The sequence below is a fragment of the Herpailurus yagouaroundi genome, unplaced genomic scaffold (genome assembly GCF_014898765.1).
Source record: "Herpailurus yagouaroundi ecotype Mexico unplaced genomic scaffold, PumYag 161, whole genome shotgun sequence".
Lineage (NCBI taxonomy): Eukaryota > Metazoa > Chordata > Mammalia > Carnivora > Felidae > Herpailurus > Herpailurus yagouaroundi.
In genome coordinates this window covers 1,167,970-1,192,304 of record NW_024412402.1, presented here as the reverse complement: position 1 = coordinate 1,192,304, position 24,335 = coordinate 1,167,970, and the positions used below count along the sequence as shown (strand labels likewise).

Below are 24,335 nucleotides of genomic sequence, written 5' to 3'. Positions count from 1 at the left end.
CTTGCAGTCTGTGCCCTTGAAGCTGAAGTATGTCATTTGCAGGCAGCATATAGTCCAGTCTTTGTTTCTCCATTCAGCTACTCTGTATCTTTTGATTGGAGAATTCAGTTCCTTTGTATTTAAAGGTATTATTGACAGGTATGGATTTACTATGGCCATTTTGTTAATTGTTCTCTGGCTGTTGTGTAATCCCTTTGTTTCCTTTTTCACCTCTCCCTTTGTGATTTGGTAAAATTTTGACTCTTATCTTTTTGTGTATCTGCCATAGGTGTTTGTTTTGCAGTTACCATGAGGCTTACATAAGGCATTTAAGTATCCTTTTTTTAATTTTTAGAAATCCCCATCAGGGGAGAGAGGCAGAGGGGGAAAAGAGAATTTTTTTGTTTATTTTTGAGAGAGAGAGCACGTGTGTGCACAGGTGGGGGAGGGGCAGAGGAGGAGGGTGGGACACAGGATCCAAAGCAGGCTCTGCCCTGACAGCGCAGCCCTATATGGGACTCGAACTCATAAACCTCAAGATTATGACCTGAGCTGAAGTCAGATGCTTAACCAACTGAGCCATCAGGCTCCCCAGAGAGAGAAGGCTCCACCCAAATCAGGACTTGATCCCTCAACCCTGGGTTCATGACTCGAGCCAAAATCAAGTATTGGTGTTCAACCCACTAAGTCACCCAGGTGCCACCAGGACATTTGTAATAGTTCATTTTAAGCTATAACAACTAACTTCAAATGCATACAAAAACCACACTTGTACACTGTGGTTTTGATGTCGCTATTTTTACCTTATGCAACCATTAAAATATTTGTAGTTATACTTATTTTAATACTTTTGCCTTTTAACCTTCTTACTACAGTTACAAGTGACGTACCCATCACCATTACAACATTAGAGTATTCTGAATTTCACTCTATTTGTCTTTACCAGGGACACTTAAACCTTCAAATGTCTCCTTGTTACTAACTAGCTTACTTTTGTTTCAGGTTGAAGATGTCCCTTTAGCATTTCTTGTAACAGTGGCCTAGTGGTGTTGAACTCTCAGCTCTTGTCTGAAAAACTCTCATTCAAATGTCAAAGACAACTCTGCTGGGTAAAGTACTGGTTGGTGTTGTTTTTCTTTCAGCACTTTGGACAGATCCTGCCAGTCTCTTCTGGCTGCATTTAGCTGAAAACTGCACTGATAGTCTTAAGGAGTTTCCCTTGTAGGTAACAAATCATTTTTCTCTGCTGCATCGAAGATTTTCTCCTTGGCTATAACTTTTCACATTTAATTATGGTATGTCTTGATGTGGAGCTCTGTGGATTCATCTTATTTGGAACTCTGTGGGCCCCCTGGATGTGGATTTCTGGTCACTTCCCCAGATGAGGGACTTCAACCATTATTTCCTCGAATAAGCTCCTGGCCCCTATCTTCTAGGACTCTGGTAATGCATGTATTTGTCCCCTGGATATTTTCACATAAGTCCTTTAAGTCACCTTCATTCTGTTTACTCTCCTGATTAGAGGAGTTTCATTGTCCTGATTTTGGTGATCCTTTCTTCCACAGGGTCAAGTCTGCTGCGGAACTGAAGTGTTCAGTTCAGTTACTGTATTCAGCTCTGATTTCTCTTTGATACTTTCTTATACTTTCTCTTTTTTGCAATACTGCCCTTGTTTATATACTGTTCTCCTAACCACAGTTAGGATCTTTATGACTATTATTTTGAACTCTATCAGGTAAATCACTGGTCTCTGTTTCATGAAGGCTAGTTCAGTTTTATCTTGTTCTTTCCATTTTCCTGGACTCTGTTCTTTGGTTTCCACACATTACATACAACAACCCCTCCAAGTCTTGATGGTGACCTTGTGTAGGAGATGAACCAGATCTGCTAGCCTGGCCAGAGTTCTTTGTTCTCTTACTCTGTGACTGTCCTGCTGCCATTCTCAGTGGCTCGCAGTACCTGAGGGCACACCCATACCTGAATGTCCTGAAGGGAGGATCACAGGCATGACTGAAGGCTGCACTGTCAGGCAGCAGCTGGGAAGGCAGGTGGTTAGGGCCCTTTCAGAGAGAAACCAAACAATAGCCTTCTCTGCCCCCCTCCCTGTGCACTGGAGCCTGTGGGGATGCTCCTGCACCCATTAATAATGGTTTATTTGCTGCCATTCTCTAGTGCCCAGGAGTGCAGGCCCTGTTGCCCCCCAAAGCCAAGTGATGCAAGTACCCAACCTTGGAGTGGCAGCTGCAAAATGTGGGACACCAAACGTACACACTACTTCTAGGAAGATGCCGGCAATGTGCAGTGGGTTCAAGCAAGAAATCAGAGGTAGGGTCTGCTGGCTTCTCTGGTCTGTCTTCAGGTTCTCTAGAACTTTGTTTTGAATAGTCCTTTCTTTATATAGAAAGTCCTATCTTAACACTTTCTGCCTTCTCATAATTTGTGATACATGCCAACCCTCTAATTTTTTCAGCTTATATTCTATGGTGATTCATTATATAGAACTCCTGTTTATACTCAAACGGCATTCACCTTTATTTAGCATATATATATACACATACATACATATATATATAAATTTTTTTCTTTTAACTCCTTATTTTATCCCTACATTCCCTTTCTCCCCAGCCAGTCCTTTTAAAGTTAAAAAATTTTTAATTTGGGGGCACCTGGCTGCCTCAGTGAGTAGAGTACATGACTCTTAATCTTGGGATCATGAGTTCAAGCCCCATGCCAGGTACAGAGCTTATTTTAAAAAATAAATAAAGCTACTTTAGGGACGCCTGGGTGGCTCAGTGGGTTAAATGTCCCAACTTCAGCTCAGGTCATAATCTCACGGTTTATGAGTTCCAGGCCCCACATTGGGCTCTGCTGGCAGCAAGAACCAGCATGGTTCAGATCCTCTGTCTCCCTCAAAAATAAATACCATTTTGATTCTTCTTCCTCTGTGCTGGTAATAAATGTCATTTTTGGAGGAGATATCAAAGCTCTTGCATACCTAAAGATTTCTCATATCTTTAACACTTTATTTCAATAAAGATCTGTAGGTCGCATGTATTCTAGTGTTTAACAAATAAGAACTAAGGCTACTCATTTTTCTACCTAGATGTTTTCTCCAGAATATCTTCGTATGATTCTGTTAATAAATTTTGCTAATGAAAGGCCTTCCCAACCTGCCCACTTAGTACTTAAAGATGGGAGTGCCACGGGTTTTTGTTTTTTAAAGAATACCATTTACTGGTTGGTTCTTTTTTTCTTTTCCTCTCAGTTTTTCCCCAGAATTAGCAGAGAGCTTTTCCAGATCACTGACTTTTAGATGCAGGGTTAATTCTGTTAGTCTTCAGTGAAATATTCTAACATATTTTGGGTTTTATTTTCTTGTGTATGTTACCCACCTCATGTTACAGTCACGGCAGATACTTACCGAGCACAGTGAGTAAAGAACTTGGGCTCTGGAGTTCTGCTTGGATTTGTATCCACCTCAGCTACTCCGTGCTTCAGTTTCCTTGTCTGTATAGTAGAGAGAATAATAGTACCTACCCTCTTGAGAGTCTTTGTGAGAATTAAAAGAGTTAGTCCAGGTTGAGCCACAAACGTTAGCTGTGACTACTATACAGATATTTTTTTAAAGTATTATTTGAATCTTAATAACATTTTTTTCAGGGCGCCTGGCTGGCTCACGTAAGTGTCCAGCTTCAGCTCAGGTCATGATCTCATAGTTCATGAGTTCGAGCCCTGCGTCAGGCTCTGTGCTGACAGCTCAGAGCCTGGAGCCTGCTTTGGATTTTGTGTCTTTCTCCTCTCAAAAACAAACATTTTTTAAAAAGAAAACTTTTTTTCCTTATGTTGCCTTTTCCTTCTAAGGTAAGGATCCATAATGAAGTATTTGCCAGGAGACTATGCACAGTGACCGTTTCTGCCCCTCCCCCCGCCACGCCCACTCCCCACTGCCCACCTCAGCTTGAACAGGAGCTTTCCCTGCAGAGGGAGCTCTGCAGCTGAGGCTGGCATACGTAGCCCAGCCTCTGCCTAGAGTGTAGTTTTTTTTCCCAGAGGAAATGAAATTCAAGACCCGGTGCATTTTATCCTGCTTCAGGACAGGCACTGTGGCATACCGGAATAGGCAGTCTGTTCCCTTCCTTCGTAATCCAGAGTGCAATGCCCAGGATCTTCTCCGACCCCTGTCCTCCCAAATCCTGCCTGCTGATAGGAGAAATTGTACCCATCCGAGACCTGAGCACATGGGTATCTTCCTGTTTCCACCGACATTGACCACACTACCTGTGGCTTCTTCATTAATGGTAGGAGGCCCTGCCGGTGTGACAGAACAGCTGCCCTCACTTTGAAGAGGCTGCAAGGAGGGACACCGAGGTGACTCAGTCAGTTAAGCATCTGACTTGACCTCACGGTTCCGTGAGATTGAGCCCCACGTTGGGCTCTGTGCTGACAATGTGGAATCTGCTTGGGATTCTTAAATTATGATGGTCTCAAATGGAAGCTTCTACTTAAAAGTCACTAATACTGAACACTGGTGTTTCAACTAGTATAGCTTTATAACAAAAATATTTTAAACTTTTCAAGATTACCAAAGATTTAGAGAAGAAAAAATTTATTTAGAATTTCAAAAGATTTGAAAGTTGACCTTGTTATTAAAAAAGTTAAAAAAACAAAACCCCAAACAGATGATCTTGTTACAGCCTGACCCCGGGTACTTGGTCATACTGGTGGCGCCGGGCCCTTCGAGCCACCTCAGGTTGTTGTTCTGGACACGCGGATGTTCTACAGCCTCTGGACCAGCATGGCAGAAGCCCCTCCTCCTCCGTTGCAGATACTGGCAAGACCATATTGCCCTGGCTTCAAGGTGTGAACCATATGAATGACAATCCGGGCTCCAGACATCCTGGGACGGAGAGATCATTTTGGTCTTTAATAAATTATAGAATACATAACCAAAACCTGTTTCAATTCCAAATTAACTTGAAAAGTGTAGGGGCCCCTGGGTGGCTCAGTCGGTTAAGTGTCCCACTTCGGCTCAGGTCATGATCTCAGGGTTCACGGTCCGCGAGTTGGAGCCCCAGCATCGGGCTCTTGTGCTGCCGGCTCAGAGCCTGGAGCCCGCTTCAGATTCTGCGTCTCCCTCTCTCTCTGCCCCTCCCCTGCGTGTCTGTCTGTCTCAGAAATAAATATTAAAAAGAAAAAAAGGCTTTCATTACAGACAGCAGAATTTGACCCCTTTTCTTAAACCGGAGAGAGAGGTTTCCAGAACAGTTAGGGCTTTTGTTAAAAGCCCAAGCGTAGACTTTACTTTTAAATAATCTTCTTCATTGTAAAACTAACCGTTCTTAGGCAACAGTGACATGGCTGTGTTCGGTGTCAAGTCCTGTCACAAGTGGGGTTTGCTCTTTCAAGGACGCTGGGAAGGAAACGGTTAAGAGTAATAGGAATGAGCAGGAAGCAGTCTGGTTTAGACAGAGATACAAAGGTCGTTAAGTAGCCACTAGCCCAGACGCAGGTTATTTCCAGAACCACCTACCCGATGGGATGTCCCAGAGAGACGGCACCTCCGTTGATGTTCACTTTTTGGGGGTCAAGCTCCAGCATTTTCATGTTGGCTAGCACCACCAGACTAAAGGCTTCATTTACTTCCCACATTGTAATATCCTCTTTTTTCAATCCTGCATCTTTAAGAACCTAAAAATTTAATTTTACAGTTAACATTTATTTTCACTGTTTTCTTGGAATTCCGCAATTTGGGTTTCTGTTTCCCCCTCATGCAACAGATATTTAAATTTGGAGTTTCTTAGTTTCCAGGAGGAAGGGCCTTCTTATTTTCTTTTAATTTCTCATCTTACTGCACTACGAGCAAAGGATTTTCTTTGCATTTCTTTGTTTTGCAGCGAAACAATTTTCTTGAATGTTCCATGGGTACCTGAAACGAACACGTATTCTCGATTTGGGGATTCTGACTTGACAGCCTTGAGATCTATTTGCCTTGATGCTTGGTTGCAGATCTTGGTCTGCCAAATCAAAGAGTGTGGGTCTTTCTCTACATCTCCTGTAGTTTCTCCTTTATAAAAGTTGCCGTGGGGTGAGGGGCACAGACACTCTTAGCTGCTGTACCTTCACTGTAAATTACTTCAGGTCTTTTATTCTATCAGCTATTGTTCTGGTAGTTCCTCAGCTATGCAGGAAGGCTTTGGGGTGTTAATGGTTGGACGATGATTCTCTAAAATCAGGCTATTTCCCCTTTCATTGTGAACTTGAAACTATTCGTCCCCCTTCCTCTCTTCCTCCAGAAGGCTCAGTATTTTAAGCTCTACTGCTCCAACAGCCTAAGGCAACAACAGGGCACCTGAGCGTGGCCACCTGTCGAGCTCTCAGTCGGGCCGGGGTCAGGAGCACACTTCTGCCTTCAGAATCCCTGTTGACCCCCCCTTGCTCTCCAGGGTGGCACTCACTTTCAGAGGCCGTACCATGCCGTTCCGTTCCTTTCTCAGATCTGCCACCTGCTGCCAGACCATCACTTCCCATCCTTTCTGATCCTCTCTACCCTTCTTCCTCACTGATTTCTGCTCTATCTATGGCTGCTGGTCTCAAGTTCTCCCTCGGGGTGACGCCCTCTCTTTATTTGCACAGTCTTCTGCGATCCTTCAGCCCCTCGACGCGTTCAGCACCGTCTCTTCCTGTGACCTCCCCCCCCCCACACACAAAGCAACTTCCCTGAGAGACATTATCAGAGCCATAGCTTGGGGTATGTAGGTTTTCCGTTTTTAGGTTTACTCTAAGACCGGCTCCCAACAGTTCCCTTGCAGAATGGGGACCTCGTAGTAGAGAATATGTGCTTTGAATTCTAGAACCGGGCCCCTCAGTATCCCCTTTTCCCTTGCCACGCCAATCTCCTACTCTGGTCATCACACCAGGTGTGAGGTTCAGCATCATACTTAAAAATAATTCACAGTTTTTGTCTGTTCCACTGAAGATGTCTGTGGATTGCTCAAATTATTTTCAGGAAAAGTTGGAAGATTCAAAACCAAGCTACCTCTCTCCTTCAGCAGACGAGTGACACTGAAAACCTAAACCCTGCAGCGTTGGTAGAAACAAACCAGAGGCCGGCATAGTGGAGGACCAGCCCTCATCTGTTCTCACCTTAGGTACAGCATATGCGGGTGCAACTGGAAAATCAATAGGGTCCACAGCAGCATCAGCAAACGCTGGAGTTTAAAAAATTTAATAGGTCGTTAAAATCTTTTGTACAAGTGATAGCTAACAATTGTTATATATAATACGCAAAGATGCAAGCTTCCCAATCCTAATAAATGTAAACGTATTTGTTCCTTTTCTAGGATTCTATGCTTTATAAAACCACATTAGTCATCAAAGCCATGGATTTTTACAGGTAGGAGGTTGGAGGGAACTGGCCTCCAGGGACACTGGCATGATCTACACATAACCGTGGGCGCTGCAACAGGCAGAATGCCACGTCCTGCCGTATCCAGTGAGGATGCCTCCAAGCATCCAAAGTACACGACAGCCTCAACAACGGAATCATTGGTTACAAAATGTCAACAGTGCTGAGGTGAAAAAACCAAGACCTGGACTAAAACTGAAGTTGTAAGGCTTTTAGTAAGTAACGAAATGGTATTGGTCTAACACATTGAGAAGGCAAAGCAGATTTTACAACTAGAAATACGTGTAACAAGATTGTGGGTATGACGAGGTCACGCAGGAAATCTAGGTACTCGGGCATTTATTATGAGCTATTTCTTAATCCCTAATTTCGTACACTTTTAATAACTACCTTTCCCCTTGGTGCCACGGTAAAACATGTACGTTGTACTCTCCCACTCCTCATATCAAACAGGACAAAAATTTTTAAAGCTTACTCTTCCCATAAAGCAAGTTGTAACCAAGGTTAAAGGAGCTGCTCGCTCCCACTATGAGTTACATCCCATCACACGGTACACGTGTAGACACCGTGTATTACCAGCATGGAAACCCCACTTCGGGAAGTGTGCAGACGTGAAGGGATAAACGAGCTGAGAACACGACCTACCCGCTATCCTTGCCAGCGGTTTAACACTGAGCCTCTTGGCGGCATCCGCGGTCATCAGAACCACGGCGGCCGCGCCGTCGTTCAGCGTGCTGGCATTGGCTGCTGTGACCGTGCCTGCAAGCACCAGTGAGCAGGAGGTGAGAACACAGTTTCACACGGAATTCACCGGGGTTGATTTAATAAATTCCTGCAGGGTAATGCCTGGGTGGTTTGCCGCGTGAAAAATGACCACGATGCATGGCGAGAATTCCAGCTTCCGGGAAGCACACGCAGAGCTAACTCTGACACTCATGTAAGAGTGCCTTGGGTTAGTTCTGGACCCGTCTGGTCAAAGCTAGCTCAGAAACACGTACGTGCTGGCTTGCACTTCAGACATACAGATCAGCCGGCTATTTTTTCTCCCCAGAGAAAGAGAGAAGCAAAAACTCAGTATCAAAACCAGGTACTTGTTCTCTATAATCACTTCAAGTTAGACGTCAAGAACTCTAAAGATCATTCAACTTTTTAAGTTTATTTGAGAGTCCATTTGTGAGCAGGAGAGGGTCAGAGAGAGCATCCCAAGCAGGCTCCGCACCATCAATGCAGAGCCCGAAGTGGGGCTCACGCTCAGGAACCGTGAGATCATGACCCGAGCAGCAATCAGGAGTCAGACATTCAACCGACGGAGCCACCCAAGCGCCCCTCGACTGAACGTTTTAAACATCGGAATGCTACAGTATGTAAACTATGTCAACTAAGCAGGTTCTTTTTTTTAATTGCAACAAAGACCCTACAGTAGACCGCAGCTAAAAATATATGTTTCTGTAATATGAATTTTATATGATACTTTAAAAAAGACTGACCCAGGGACGCCTGAATGGCTCAGTTAGTTAAGCCTTCGAGTGGATTTCGGCTCAGGTGGTGATCTCACGGTGTGTGAGTTCAAGCCCTGATTCAGGCTCTGCACTGACAGCGCAGAGCCTGCTTGGGATTCTGTTCCCCCCTTTCTCTCTGCCCTTCCCCCCGCTCATGCATGCATTCTCTCAAAATAAATGAAACGCTTTTTGAAAAATAAAGAGACTGATCCATTCCTATAGTTGGTATTGAGAAACTCAATCAGGAAAGGCAGAAAAGTAACTTTGGTTACGACAACTGTATATACAGCCAATTTTAAAAGCAGAACTGACCTTCTCAAGGACTCCAAAAGCATTAACTTAAACACTGGCATCCACTTAAGGTAGCATTTGACAGTTACTGAGGGCCTACCTGGCACTGGCGATAAAACAGGGAACAACTCTGCTGTCGGCTTCCTAGTCAAGAATCTTACAGGGATTTAACATCTCAACGACTTTCATGTCACAATGCACTTTCAAGATGAACTGCGAATGAAAAACTGCATTCTATACCCATTCTACAATCTCTTCCCTAGGATTTCTATTTTGAAGGTATTAACCAGTAAGCGATTTTAAAGATTTTTTTTTAATAAATATAATTTGTTCGTTTCACATGAGCCCGACATAACTGAAAATGTTAAGTAACAGCTATACGTTTTCTAGAATTACTTTTTAAAAAATCCTTAGGTGGTTCCCAGACTAGCTATGGTACATTCACTCCTCTTTATGTCACGCTTCATTTCACAGTACTAACCATTTTCTTTCTGGAAAACGGTCTTCAGCTTTGGAACTTTGCTAAAGTCAACACGTCTATATTCTTCATCTTCTTTCACCACTACATCTGGTTTACCTGAAACACAAGTCTTTTAAGTAATCACCAGCCAAGACCACAGTGAGTAGGTGCAATGCGTGGGCAAGGACCTGGGCAGCCTGGGCCGCCTCTGTGCCCGTGCACCTCGCACCGCCCCAGGGACCCCACTGCTACCTTCCATCCCCTGGGCCCTGAGAGTGACTGAAAGAGGAGCTTATTAAATAGTTGGACGATTCGGATCTTTGATGTGGCCACACCTCGTTCTCTTCCCTCCCTATTCTGCCACCACAGATACGACCCACTCTCCTGACCCTGGGGTCGGGAGAGGCTCCAGCGATTCCGTCATTCGGAGCCTAGTCATCATTTCTGAATGGAAATGTAACCTAAACCAAAGGAACAGGACTTCACTGTGGATTTAGTCTGCTGGAGTCGGGGGGGGGGGGGGGGCGCCTGCCCTGTGACCTCTGTGACCACAAGCCCTGCAGAGGGGGCTCTGGGGATGTGGGTGGGACAAAGGGGTGTGGAGCCCAGAGCCGCCTAGCCCCGCCCTTCTAATAAATCCCGGTTTCACTTAAAAGGCTAATATATGGTCTGTCACTTACACTGCAAAGGTTTTTAATAAATCCATTTCTTGAAAGTATTATTCTCAGTGGAATCTGGGGAGGTGGAACCTGATACTAAATTGGGTTTAATTCTATTCTCTCTCAACTGGCAACGTTTCCCTTTAGTAACCATAACCATCTGTGTCCTCAGTTGAACAAAGATAAAAACATACTAATTTAAAACCAGACTTCTACAACATGTAAGTCCACTAAAAATCAAACCGATTTTGGAATGTCACGCGTCTACCTTTCGCCGAAATCGTGACAGGAACGACCTCCTCGGCAAACCTCCCGGCGTCCCAGGCCGCCTGACTCCTGCTGTAGGAGCCCACGGCGTACGCGTCCTGCTCTTCGCGCGTGATGTGCAGCTTCTTAGCCGTGTTCTCGGCACAGTTCCCCTGATTCAAGTTGGGATCTTTATCAAACTAATTCACTTGGCGTAACTTATAAAATACCAACTTTATATAACCTAAAACCGTGGCTAGCAGGTAAACTCAGTTTCTAAAAATACACTTCTTTCGATACCGGGTAATTTTTCACTCCTGTCTCCTCGTCAGGTACTTGAGTGAGCTCAGAAGTTGCTAGTTCAAAGGCAAATTCAACAGCTGTGGAATCCGTCATTAGAAGTCAGGACACACCCTATCCCCCTGGGTGGGGCGGTTTATTCAACAACTGAGTCAAACTGATGCAGTGGGCAAAGGACAGTATTTTCCCAAAACGAATGGTGAAAGTGAGCATTTACAGAGCCCATCCTTCCTCTCCAAAACACACTTATTTTAAAAAGTCAAGCAGGGACAGTTGGGTGGCTCCGTCGGTTGAGTACCCAACTCTCGATTTCGGCTCAGGTCACGATCCCAGGGTCATGGGCTCGAGCCCCGTGAAGGCTCCGCGCAGAGTACGGAGCCTGACTGGGATCCTCTCTCCCCCTCTGCCCCCTCCCCAGCTTACCCATGCACTCTCTCAAAATCAACTTAAAATAAGGTCAAACAGTATTGTATACTAGCCGGTATTTCTCCTTAAAAAGCAATAATTACCATATGGATTTTATTGTAGACGTCAGTCAGCCCATCCTTCACAATCAAGTCTTCAAGCTTGACGCCACCGTACGGTGTAGCGCCTCTGTTCATTACGTAGGGAGCGTTGGACATGCTCTCCATCCCACCTGCCACCATCACATCCTGCCCGGCAGCGAACACGCACAATGTCAGTTCCAACAGGAGCTGAGCTGCAGACCCAGTACGCCCGCTTCACAGCTCCAGCACACAAGCGTTCTGTGGGCTTCATTCAACATCTGTTACACGGCAAACATACAAATACCCTCTTGCCCCCGATGAAAAAAATGGTCTCAAGTGTGTAATGATGGGATGGGGCGCCCGGGTGGCTCAGTCGGTTAAGCATCCAACTTCGGCTCAGGTCATGACCTCGCGATCCGAGGCTCTGAGTCCCACACCAGGCTCCGAGCTGACGGTGCGGGCCTGCTTGGGATCCTGTCTTTCCCTCTCTCTCTGCCCCTCCTCTGCTCACGCTCCCTCTCTCAAACATTAAAAAGATTCTGTCTGTCTCTGCCCTTCCTGCACTCGCGTGCGCTTTCTCACACACTCTAAATAAAAAATTAAAAAATTCAGCGAAGCCAGGAGAAAACCTGCACAATTTAACAAATGAACCTGGGTGTGTAGGAACCATAAATGCGTCATCAATTCTGGGCTCAGTCGAGGATTTGATTCCCAGGGTCAGCACCTTATTCTCATCTCTGATGAAAACCCTCTTATTCTGGCAAATAAGAAAGTCATGATGTTATAAATCACCCAGAATCTCAGAAAAAGACCAAGTAAAAGGTCACCCAAAGACTAAAACATCTTGGCTGAAAACCGTTTTTTAACACAAGACACAGAAGCTACCATCTGACGTCTCCTCCAAGCGCGATGAGCAAATCCAGACGGCGAGCGTCAAACACCACAGCTGCTGGACTCGGGACAAAGGATCGCACTTCTAAAGCACTCAAGGGCGACGTTTTTGGGGACTTCCGACACCACAAATTGGAAAAGGAGGTGCTTCTTACCTGATGTCCACACATGAGGCTCTGAGAGGCCAGCATGATGGCCTTCATCCCCGAGGCACAGACTTTGTTCACAGTCGTGCACGGAGTAGACAGAGGTAAGCCTAAAACCAACACAAGTCAGGTCACCCATCGCTCTTGCCCATATAAATCCATGTTCTATGAGGCATTTGACGTCTCGTTTAAGCAGACATGGCCTCCAACGTGCTGCGCCAAACACCTTAAGTGTAGAAGAAGAACAATTCCCGGTACCTGCGCCCAGGACCGCTTGCCTCGCAGGGGCCTGACCTTCACCTCCTTGTAGAACGTTCCCCATGTATGCTTCCTTCACTTCTTCTTTCGGAATCCCTTTTGTTACACAAATAAAACAGGCATGTCCGTATTTTATTCAATTGAATAATCAGTGATTACTAATAAGGTATTATATTTTATATATATATATACACACACATATATATATATAACGACATTATATAGCAGGAATGGTTTCTTTTTGTCAGCTGTGAGATTCAGACTCACTGTAGGATTTTCTTTTTAAATTTTTTTTTTTCAACGTTTATTTATTTTTGGGACAGAGAGAGACAGAGCATGAACGGGGGAGGGGCAGAGAGAGAGGGAGACACAGAATCGGAAACAGGCTCCAGGCTCTGAGCCATCAGCCCAGAGCCTGACGCGGGGCTCGAACCCACGGACCGCGAGATCGTGACCCGGCTGAAGTCGGACACTTAACCGACTGCACCACCCAGGCGCCCCAGGATTTTCTTTTTAATGTTTAAGAGACAGAGAGAATGAGTGTGAGTGGGGGAGGGGCAGAGAGAGAGAGAGAGAGAGAGAAGGAGACAGAATCCGAAGCAGGCTCTGAGCTATCAGCACAGAGCCGGACACAGGGCTCCAGTCCATGTACCGTGAGATCATGACCTGAGCCAAGATCAAGCATCGAACACTTAACGGGCTCAGCCAGCCAGGTGGCCCTGTAGTACAAAGATTCCTTCACAAGAAAATTAGAAATAGAGGCATTGAGGGACACCCGGGTGGCTCAGTTAAGCGACGGACGCTTGATCTCAGCTCAGGTCATGCATGATCTCACGGTTTGGGAGTTCAAGCCCCGCATCGGGTTCTGCACTGACAGTGCAGAGCCTGCATGGGATTCTTTCTGTCCTCTCTCTCTCCCTCCCCCGCTAGCACACTCTCTCTCCCTCCCTCCCTCTCAAAATAAATAATAAACATTAAAAATAAAAGAAATGGAAGGCATTAAGTCATTTCTAAATGTTATGTATGCAGTTAGTGCAAAACAAATGCTTGTTCCATTTCATCACTGCCCCCCTCAACACAGAAAAGCACGGGAGCTGGGGTGCCTGGCTGGCTCAGTGGGCAGAGCACACGACTCTGTTGCTTTCTTTTTTTGTCAGTTTTCAAATTCCAGTCCGTTAACACACAGTGTAGAATTCATTTCAGGTGTACAACTGAGCGATTCAACACTCTTGATCTCGGGTCATGAGTTCAAGCCCCATGTTCAGCACAGAGTTTACTTATTTAAAAAAAAAAAAAAAAAAAGCCAAGCAACTACTGACCTGCCTTTTCAATGGCCCCCTGAATTGCAAGGGAACCAAGCCTAGTGGCTGGCAGGGAGGAAAGGCTGCCTAGAAAGGAGCCAATGGGCGTTCTCGCGGCGCTTACTATGACCACGTCCTGGCAAGACACAAGATGGGAAGAACTATTTCACAATTTCACCCAAACCCTCTCTCATTAAATCAACATCACTCACAGATCCACAGTGGTCCCCCAGCCTTATCCACCGGGGATACCTTCTCAGATGCCCAGGGGATACGCCTGAAACCGGAGAGAAATGAACACTATACTGGTTTTCCTACGTGTGCACAGCCGTGACGGAGTTCAATTCATAAGTCAGGCACAGTAAGAGGCTGACAACAATGACTAGTCAAACAGAACCACTACAAGAATAACTGGCATCAAAGTCACGTGCACATGGTCCCTCTCTCAGGATCTTACTGTCCTGGATGCCCCCTGAGGACCACCGTGGTGGGTGATGATAAAATGCCCACGGACACAGGTGACGTGAGGTGAGCCGGCCAGGCACTGGGACGGAGCGTTAGGCTACTACTGGCTTTCTGGGGACATCACAAGGAGGATCGTCTCCTTCCAGGCCCAGGCTGACCACTGGGAACGGACACCATGGAAAGCGGGGTCGCAGATAAGGGGACCGCTTTATTATCTAAAAAAACAGACTTTTTATGAATGACTACTCCTTAAAACCATCTCAGTATTTGAATATCAGTAAGACTAATCAATCCAATAATGGTGCTTTAGGATTTAAGATCTAACTGAAAACCTCAGACAAACCAAGTCTAAAGCAGGCACAGATGCTTCCCCATTGTCCACAAGAGGTCTGAAACCAGAAGCTTGAGTTTTGATTCTACTACGCAGTCACAATTTAGGAAACGATCAGTTTCCTTGTCACCTGCACCATCAAGGGCGCTAACCAAAAGGCTTCTTCACTGACGGGGGGCTCTGGGTGGGGGGCGGTCCAGACCTGCGTGCTGGGTGGACGGGGCTGGGCCATGTAAGGAGGACACGGCACAACCATAATTTCTTAAGTGATTAGTAAGACAATATTAATATGAACCATAAGAAAAAATAGATAAAGCCCTCTTAGACACTGTCAAACTATTTTAACAGTTTTCTCCTCACACTTGCCTTGGGCATTCTCCTAAGGCCGGAGATAAATAAGGGAAGTGTTCCTTAGATTTCTGGCCATTAGGGACACTTGGGCGGCTCAGTCAGCTAAGCGTCCAACTCTTGACTTAGGCTCAAGTTATGATCTCATGGTTTGTGGGTTCAAGCCCCACATGGGGCTCTGCACTGACAGTGTGGAGCCTGCTTGGGATTCTCTCTCTCCCTCTCTGTCTCTGTCCCTCGCCCAATTGTGCACCCTCTCTCTGTCTCCCACCCTCCCTCAAAATAAATAAACTTTTTTTTTTTTAAGTTAAAAAAAAAAAAGATTTATGGCCATTAAGAAGTCATTTGAGGGACTCGGAAAACAAAGAGAACCCTTCAAAAAGCACCAGGTGATCAGATGATGGTCCTTCCTATCTAATACCCAGCCTGGTTCAGTTTCTTTCTGCTAGTATCTTCCATGTGGCCTCTACATGTCCCTCACGGTATAAAGAGGGTCCCTGAGAGTCAGGACGAACACGGCCCAGTTGAGAGAGAAGGCTGTTCAGCAGGAGACAGTGGGGACGGAGCAGATATTTATTAGCCAGGGCAAGGGCAGTAGACTGATGTCTCTTCAAGGGCATTTGGGAGTTTAACCTAGTATTTCAAGAATTAGCTATTCCCAACCACAGCAGCCCCCAAGGTGGCCCCACAAATATGCAAATATAAAGATAGACATTTTTTTTATGGACCACATTTTCCTTTAAATTTAAAAAATTTTTAAGTACGATTTAAATTTATACTTACATTCAAAGTGGGTTTTGATACATAACTTCGCTCCATGTATTTTATTTCCTGTAATATAAACAATTACAAAGTTATCGTGTAAAAAATATTAACCTACATCACTTTATACTTCTCGGCAGCGAGGTTATGGGGACTTCTTTCTGCTTCCACGTGTTTTTATTTCCACATTCTACACCACGCATATCACTGTTACAATCTGAAAAAATACTACTTTGTTAATACACTTTTTAGCTATTCATTGAAATGTTGCTTTAACTTCAGATAAGTTTATAAACTTAAAATTTCTAGGCCTTTTTAAGTGTAAGTTTTATAAAATGTAGTTTTAAGTTAAATCTAAGTTCTAAATTAAGTAATTTTAGAGCTCCACCAGAAAATATCCTCATTGTTTAAAAAATATATAAATAAAACTTGTTATTTTCTTCATCCACTTCTAACGAATGTACTGATTTATCTGAGGCAAACATACCTCCTATAAACATGGCCTATATCCCCAAATTATTTTTCAAGAAAGAAAAGGGTAAATACCTTGCCGTACACCCCACTTCTTTCTGCACTGCTCTTAGGAACAAAACCCATCAAGACCAAGTTGAGGAAATACAAGTCACAGTTCAGAGACCGGACTTTCCTGGAAATGAACAACTTACAGGACAAAGAACAAAGAATAAATTTTTTAGCCTCTGAAGTCAGTAAGCAAAGTAAATACTCAAAACTAACAACTTCTATTTAGAACCTACTCTTGTTGATAGTTATCAATGGGCAATCACACCTCAGTGTAACAAACCCACAACACATAAAGGCTGGCCTGACTTCGCGCAAATAACCCACGGCAGCTCTCGATTTATAACTCGGCACGAAAAGAAAGTAGATTCGACGAGTGGTTACGAGCAGAGAGAAGCGCAGTAACCGCAAGAAACTGGTTTATCAAGTGTTTAGATAACAGATGCAAACAGCAACGTAAGAGAGAGTGCTGTTCCGGGCAGTGGAAGAACAGCATTTAAGATCATCTTCTTTCCCCAGGTTAATACGACGGAGTAAGTCACTCTTAGGTAGAAAGTTCACATAAACAACTTTGCTACAAGAAATAACCTAATTTAGGGGTGCCTGGGTGGCTCCGTCGGTTAGGCGTCCAACTTCAGCTCAGGTCATGATCTCACAGCTCGTGGGTTCGAACCCCGCATCAGGCTCTGTGCTGACAGCTTGGAGCCTGGGGCCTGCTTCGGATTCTGTGTCTCCCTCGCTCTCTGCCCCTCCCCCACTCATGCTCTGTTTCTGTCTCAAAAATAAACATAAGAAATATATTAAAACATATATATATATATATAATTGTTACAATAGTCAAAGCAGCTCAGATTCTGAAGCGATGTCTTTAGTCTTTGTGAGGAAGGGATGTCAAATACACCTGCTAATGACCTGATCCTTCACTCGCTCAGTAACCCCTGGAATCATTTACTTTCCCGAAGTAAAATTACATGTAAAATTTCCCGAAGTGAAATTACATGTACACGTTCCACGCTCGAAAGACAACATGTAAAAAAAACACAGGGAGCCTCATAAACCATCCCCAGGGATCAGTGAGAAGGCTTACTTGGCGTGACGCAATGCTCTCCAGACACAGAGTTCCAACAAAACGCCGCGGGCAGCAACTCTACATTCTAAGTTCTTCTTTCCAATCAATACGTCACAAGTACACACAACAGAGGTCACCGACATGTTGTCACTTCCAGACTAACCCATCTGCGCAGACCCTGAAAGGACATTCCCCCGCCATCTCTACCTGTCCCTCTAGAAGCTGAGTCATTAGACGAGCCAGGTTTGTGACTTCACTCTCCTGAGCTTCCCATGTACACACTGGCCCAGGGCAGCACACGAGGGCCTCGGCCGGTGAGACCCAAGTGCACCTGCCGAATGCCCATACTCCTCCCTCTCAGCTGTGCGAAAACAAGTGCGCCCTTAACACATCATATAATCGGGGCTGCTGCGGACAGAACCGACTTCTCGTGAAGAATTCCAGCTTATCCTCTGTGATCCAACTTTGAATTACAAGCTCCCGCTGGTATTCCCAAATATTTGGAAACTAACACACTTTTAATGGAAACCCAACATACTCGATCTTGTGGGCTGTAACTAAAGCAGTGAAAGGAAATTTTTTAAGTTCCCATTTGCACTGAACATGCCAGTCACCGCCTCTCCGGCTACAGTCCTTTCTCAAACGGGGTGGAAGGGACAGCCCTAAGTACCTCTGACTGCACCCTCCTCCCGCTGGCCAGAGCTGACAGCACCACGGACGGGGTGGACTGTGACCCAAGCGGCACCCCGGGAGACCGGCTCAACTGGGTGATGACGGGCCCTTCAACGGAGGGGTCCCGGGCGCTGGAGCCGGTGGGCACCACGGCCAACGCGGCGTCACAGCAGAGGTGGCAGGGGAGAAGGGAGCCCTCGGCAGGCAGAGAAGTGAAGGAAGGCAACATAACTGTTCCCACAACAGGAGGAAAGAGCTTGACGGGCCGCAAGAGGCAAAGGCAGCTCCTCGGAGACTGACCTTCCGTCAGGGTCCAGTAACGCGCGGCCTATGATGCCTTGGATGCCGGGAGCTGCCGGGAGCCGCCCGCGGTGAATATTCCCAACCCCCAACCCCACTCCATAGCGAGTCTGGAAGGGAGGCGGAGCCTCCGAATCACGCGGCCTTTACTCGGGCCACTCCTCCTCTTCAGGGGTCCTGGTTCTAACCCAGGGCTCCCAGGCCTCTCCGCCGGCCCCCCGCCCCCGGCCCGATGCCGCCTGCAGCTGCGCTTTCACAGAGTCCACAAGTTCAGGCGCGCCCCCCCTCCTCCGTCCCCCTCCCCCCAGCCCCCGCCCGGCCTGGACCCAGGCGCACAGTCAGGCTCCGCACGTTCAGGTGCACCTTCCCCTCCTCCCCACCCGCGCCCAGATCCAGGCGCACAGTCAGGCTCCGCGGCCTCCCACACAAACACCCGCAAACTTCCCAAACCGCCGACCCTGAGCGTTCACCTCACTGCTCGGCTTCCCGGTCCCCAAGTTCTCCAACAGGTGGCCTACGGTTACCACCCGCTTACCAACGCCCCTTCCACCCCACGCCTGGCACCAGCTCAGCAGGGTCGGCGCGGCAGGCAAGCCGCTCGGTCTCGGGAAGCGGGTCCGGCCCGGGCTCCCTGCCTGGGCCTCCTCCAGCCGGGTCCCCTCGACCGCAGGGCGCCGGGACCACCAACTGAGGCCTCCCTGTCCTCGGCGTCCACAGTCACGCGGTCCTGGGCTGTGTCACCCCTCCCAGCCCGCCCAGGGCCGGGGCCTCCCTTCTCCCTCGGCCTCACGGTCGCCCAGATGACCTGCAAACTGTCTCCAGCCTGACCTCCCCACCGACCTGCAGACTCAGGACCCAAGCACCACCTCGTTGGCCTCAGTTCCGTGTCCAAACCACTGCCCTCAATTTGCACCCCAGGAAACTGGCTGCCTCCCGGCACGTCCCACCTCCAAACATCGCAGTACCCAAGTGCTCAAGCCCAGACCCTAACACTCACCCTTCACCTTCCCCAAAACCCAGATACCCTACCCCAGATGCGGGCACTCCCGAGTCCAAAATACACCTATATTCTTTCCCCCTCTCCACCTCCACTACTGCCACCAGGTCCTGTCCCGCTCTCCCACCAACAGGACAGCCTCCTGCCCAGCTCCCTGCACCCAACTTTAAAAATGTCAATCAGGGGGCGCCTGTGTCTCTCAGTCTCAGCCTGTTAAGCATCGGACTTTGGCTCAGGTCAGGATCTCCTGGTCGGTGGGATGGAGCACCGCGTCGGGTTCTGTACTGACAGCTCAGAGCCTGCTCGGGATTCTCTCTCTCTCTCTGCCCCTTCCCCACTGGCCCCTCCCTCAAAACAAATACACAAACTTAAAAAAGTTATGCTAATTGCAAGCAACAGTTTTCAATGTAGGTATCTCATTTCTCTAATCCCACTGTTAAAAAATCTTACCTAACTACCTTGTTATATTAAATCTTTACAGTCTGAGTGCCCCGTCACGGGTTGAACTGTGCTCCACTTCCCAACCCTGCCAAAACAAAGAAGCCCTAACCCTTGTACCTTAGGCTGTAACTTTACAGATAGTGGTCCTTATGGAAACAAGCAAGACGAGTAGCCCTATTCCGGTAGGACCGATGTTCTTACAGAAAGAGAATTTTAACACAGAGACAGACATGCACAGAAGAAAACAGAAGACTGGGGGAGACTGCCCAGTGCAGACAGAGAACTGGAACCATGTATCAACAAACCAAGGAACTCCAAAGATCGCCAGCAAACCACCAGAAGGGACGAAGAGGCAAGGCAGGATTTCCCTACAGGATGGGGGGGGGGGGGGGGCATGGCAACACCATGACTTTGGAATTTCCAGCCTCCAGAACTCTCAAACGTTTCTCTTGTTTTAAGCTGCCCAAATTGCACAATTTTGTTACAGTAGCCCAAGAGAGCTAACACATCCCCCTTGCTGAAAACCTCCCCTCCCTGGGCTTTCAGACACAGTCTCTTGCCCAGGGTTTCCTCCCATGATGCCATGCTCTCTGCCCTCCCCTTCACAGGATCCTGCTTGTCCAGCCTGTCCTGAAATGCCCTGTCTCCCTAAGGCCCCATGCGAAGCCCTGCTCTCTTCTCCCTCCATGCACTTGCTCTCACGGAGCTCATCAATGCCTGCGAAGGCTACCGCCGACCGCAGCTCGGCGTTTCCAAATGTGTATTTCACGCAGTTCTCTTACAGGCCACACCGTTTCCTCTAACTGGCAACTCCAAACTCAAGTCCAAAATACAACTCATCACTTTCTTTCCACTGCCCCACATCTGTTCCTCTGAAAACCTCTACGGTCCACTAAATGGCAGGCCAAGGCCCCCAAATTATACCCAACTCCTTCTCGCTCAGTTCTTCTTAGCCCATTAGTCATGAAGGGCAACAGATTCTACTTCCAGGCTACCTCTGGAATCTCTCCTTCTCTGCCTATGTTTATTGGCACATCCGACTGCTATACGACTTGCCAGCTTACGGCAGGCAATATCCTGACTTTTCTTTCGGCCTGAGTAAGAAAGCAGGCGGAGGGACTGAGGTGCAAAAACCATGGGGTGAAAGGGAATGGGAAGTGTATCCACCAGGGTTCAACGAGGAAAATGAAAACCACTGTATTTGAAACATACCTGAATGCAGAGATTAAATACAAAGGTGATAGGAAAGCTAAGAACAACAGGAGACAGGCAGTACAGATTAACAACAGGAAGGCATTAGCACATTTAGGATGTTAGGACAAAGGGAAGAACCAAGGTTACCAAAGCCAAGGGGTCAGGGTCACCTTCCAAAAACAAGAACCAAAAGAGCCACTGACTTTGTCCGCAACACCATCTAAGGGCAGACGGCGAGAAAATAATCCTGGCTTCTCCATTCCTATCTCCCAATCTCTTACCAGCCTCTGAACACAGCCAGAAGTCAGCTGGTAGACCCTAGATGTTTGCACACCCAAGAGGAAGCCCTGCAGCAATACAGAGGGCAGAAAGGAATCTGACAACAAACAGACCCAGGACAGGCACAATGCAGTAATTTGTTTTATCAGTTCCAGTATTTAAGAAAAAAACAAAAACAAAAACAAACAACAAAAAAAAAACAAAAGGCACCTGGGTGGCTCAGTCAGTTAAGCATCCAACTTTGGTTCCAGTCATGATCTCACAGTTAGTGAGTTCCAGCCCCGCATGGGGCTCTGTGCAGACAGCTCAGAACCTGGAGCTTGCTTCGGATTCTGTGTCTCCCTCTTTCTCTGTCCCTCCCCCACACTCACCCTCTGTCTCTCACAAAAACAAACCAACATTTTTTAAAAGGCAATAGTTTTGGGTCAAAATAGGAGCTTCAAGGAGGCGATGCTCAGTAGTATCAAGAAGGTAAACAGGAAGAAAAATAATACCAAAAAAGAAAAGCGCTGGTATTCTTTGAATGAGTGGCAGGGAAATCTACCTCCAGCCGCTTAGTGATTACAGCTGGCAGGGCAACAGGCTCCAATGAAGTCTGTTCAGGTTTGCTGATCATGACACACTTGTGTGCCAAGGGTAACAGTCACATTCCATTCAACAAACTGGCACTGAACACTGAAAATCCCCTACAACAGATTTCTGTAGTTCAGTAAATGACCACTTAATTCAAATTACCAACGCTGTGAACTTACAGCTCCACTCTTCCATCAGCAACTGTGTGTTTGACGGTAATATCTTAACTATAAATTAAGAAGGCTCTGCATCTGTGTTTATTTCTTAACAGGACCTAGTTCACCTGGTCAACACTGGCTGAAACCCTGACTTCCCCAATCATTCCATGAAATACCAAACAAGCTCATTAAGAACTGATCCTGGTACATTTCCCAACTCCCCTCTGCAGCTAGGTGGGGGGAGGAGGGGGAGAAAGAAAGAAGAAAAGAACTCCTCGTTCCTGGAAACCCACTCTTCCTGCCTTTTCTATTTGCTCAGTCACCGGGCGTTATTTTTAGACTCTTCCTTTACACTTGGCCCCGCACCCTCCCTGTCAAGTTCCACATTTATTCTTTCATAAATCTCTTGCATAATGCTGCTCCCTTTTTCAGCTTCCGTTGCCAGCATGCAGCTCAAGTTACCTCAAACCAAAACAGACAATGGTTTTCTCCCCCACTTCAATCCTCCAGATCTCTGGCTATGACAACTATCACCCCCCCTCCCCCGCCAAAAACAAAAACAAACAAACAAACAAACAAACACACCACATCAACGGTCTCCACTGACTTGGGTCAAATCCCAACTCATAAAAAATGACGTGGGTGGACTTCAAAGCGTATTACCCCAATCAGCCTGGAAAACTCAGGCCTCACCAGCCACACCCTGAAGTTTTACTAATCCCTAAATTTTGCCAGATCCTGAATCCAAGGTGCAGGCTCCTTTGCTTTGACGTATGGGAAACACAGTCTTGGCGTTCAAGGCCGTGGCTCCTGTGCACCGCCGGCACAACAACCAGAGGCGATGCACGCCCACTGAGGCCACCCCTTCCAAAATACGAAACACCAAGTATAATCTATTCCTTGTATGGTGAGCAGCCATTTATTTTCCCTGGCAAATCTGAGATGCACCAAGGGCCTCTTTTTATTCCCCCTTAGGGCCTCACGTCTCGCAAACCCAATGATGACCTACTGCACGAACATAAAACATCCTGACAACGATGCTCACAAACCTGTTTTGTTTTGTTTTTTAATCCCGGGAAAAATTTAAAAGGAAAGAAGGAAAACCCCGGGGAAGACGTTTCGCTCAGGGTGCCCGCCAGGGACGGACCCTTCGGCCTGCAACGGTCCGAGACCCGCGCAACCCACGCGCGGGTCCCCGCAGGCGCCAGGCAGCGGCGCGCATTGAGCATGCGCGGTACAGGTGGGCTTCCAGGCAAGAGTTCCCGAGGCCTGCGCCTGGAGCTTCGCGGGCCCTCCCCTGCGCGGGCCGGCATTCTGCAGCCCGGGTCCGAACCCCTCTCACCCGCATTAGCCTCCGAAGCAAGGGGCCGCGCCCACGGGCGCCGCCACGAAGGAGAGCCGCCAGCACAGCCATGACCACCAAGCACCCAGGGACACCTTCTACGTGGAGACGGCCGACGCACGCCAGGGGTCCCCGCGCCGCTGCCCCGCCCACCCGGACCGCCGCGCCCCGCCCGCTCCTCCAATAGGAGCCTCGGACGGCGACGATGCACGCAGCTATTGGCCGACATCCAGGAGGGGCGGGGCCACGGGAGACCTTCTGGCCGGAGGAGCGGGCCTGAGCCCGGAAGGGTCGGAAGGCGCAGCTGCTCCAGTCTTCGTACTTCCGACCTTGTAGTGCCAGGGGTGTGGTGTCAACTGAGTGTTTTCTGCCCCTTAGGTCTACACAGCTCATTAAAGTATTATTCAGACATCTGATTGGGTTTTAATTTACGATGAGATACTTTTGCAGCTATTTCAGTAGGAGGGGAATAGAATGCATATTAACAGCTAACTTTACTGAACAATTAAGATTTTTTTTAATTTATCTTTTAAGTTACTTTTTTTCATTTTATTTTTATGTAGGCTCTACACCCAAGGTGGGGTCCACCTGAGATGGAATCCCATGCTTCACCGACCCAACCAGCCAGGTGCCTCTTTTCTAATTACTACACCCAATATGGGACTGGAACTCACAACCCTGACATCATGAGTCACATGTTCCGGCGACTGAGCCAGCCAGGCACTCCCACAATTCAAAAAAATTCTGTTAGTCGTCAGGGCACCTGGGTAGCTCACTGGGTTGAGTGTCCAAGTTGGGCTCAGGTCATGATCTCATAGTCATGATTTCGAGCCCTGCCCTTGGGTTCTGTGCTGACAGCCCAGACCCTGGAGCCTACTTCAAATTCTATGTCTCCCTCTCTCTCTCTGCCCCTCCCCACACGCACTCTGTCTCTCTCTCTCTCTCTCTCAAAAATAAACATT

At 47.2% G+C, this 24,335-nt stretch overlaps 1 protein-coding gene across 1 annotated transcript; it reads right to left on the bottom strand.

Annotated features, from left to right (window-relative positions):
• Nucleotides 1–4,563: 4,563 nt before the first annotated feature.
• ACAT1 (acetyl-CoA acetyltransferase 1) lies at nt 4,564–23,513 on the bottom strand. The gene is made up of 12 exons (XM_040482885.1): nt 23,374–23,513; nt 15,851–15,898; nt 13,942–14,059; nt 12,623–12,718; nt 12,374–12,474; nt 11,349–11,492; nt 10,562–10,712; nt 9,656–9,751; nt 8,030–8,143; nt 7,123–7,187; nt 5,510–5,667; nt 4,564–4,876 (listed from the first exon to the last, which is right to left on the bottom strand). The coding sequence occupies exons 1-12, from the start codon at nt 23,443–23,445 to the stop codon at nt 4,756–4,758; spliced, it is 1,284 nt and encodes a 427-aa protein (XP_040338819.1). The 5' UTR covers nt 23,446–23,513; the 3' UTR covers nt 4,564–4,755.
• Between the last annotated feature and the right edge of the window lie 822 nt (nt 23,514–24,335).

Coding starts and splice junctions, on each gene's coding strand:
- ACAT1 (XM_040482885.1), bottom strand. CDS start 23,445: ATGGCTGTGCTGGCGGCTCTCCTTCGTGGCGGCGCCCGTGGGCGCGGC. Junction 15,899..23,373: donor TGCTTCGGAGGCTAATGCGG/GTGAGAGGGGTT, acceptor TTTATATTACAG/GAAATAAAATACATGGAGCG. Junction 12,719..13,941: donor GGGGGCCATTGAAAAGGCAG/GTCAGTAGTTGC, acceptor GTGTAACAAAAG/GGATTCCGAAAGAAGAAGTG.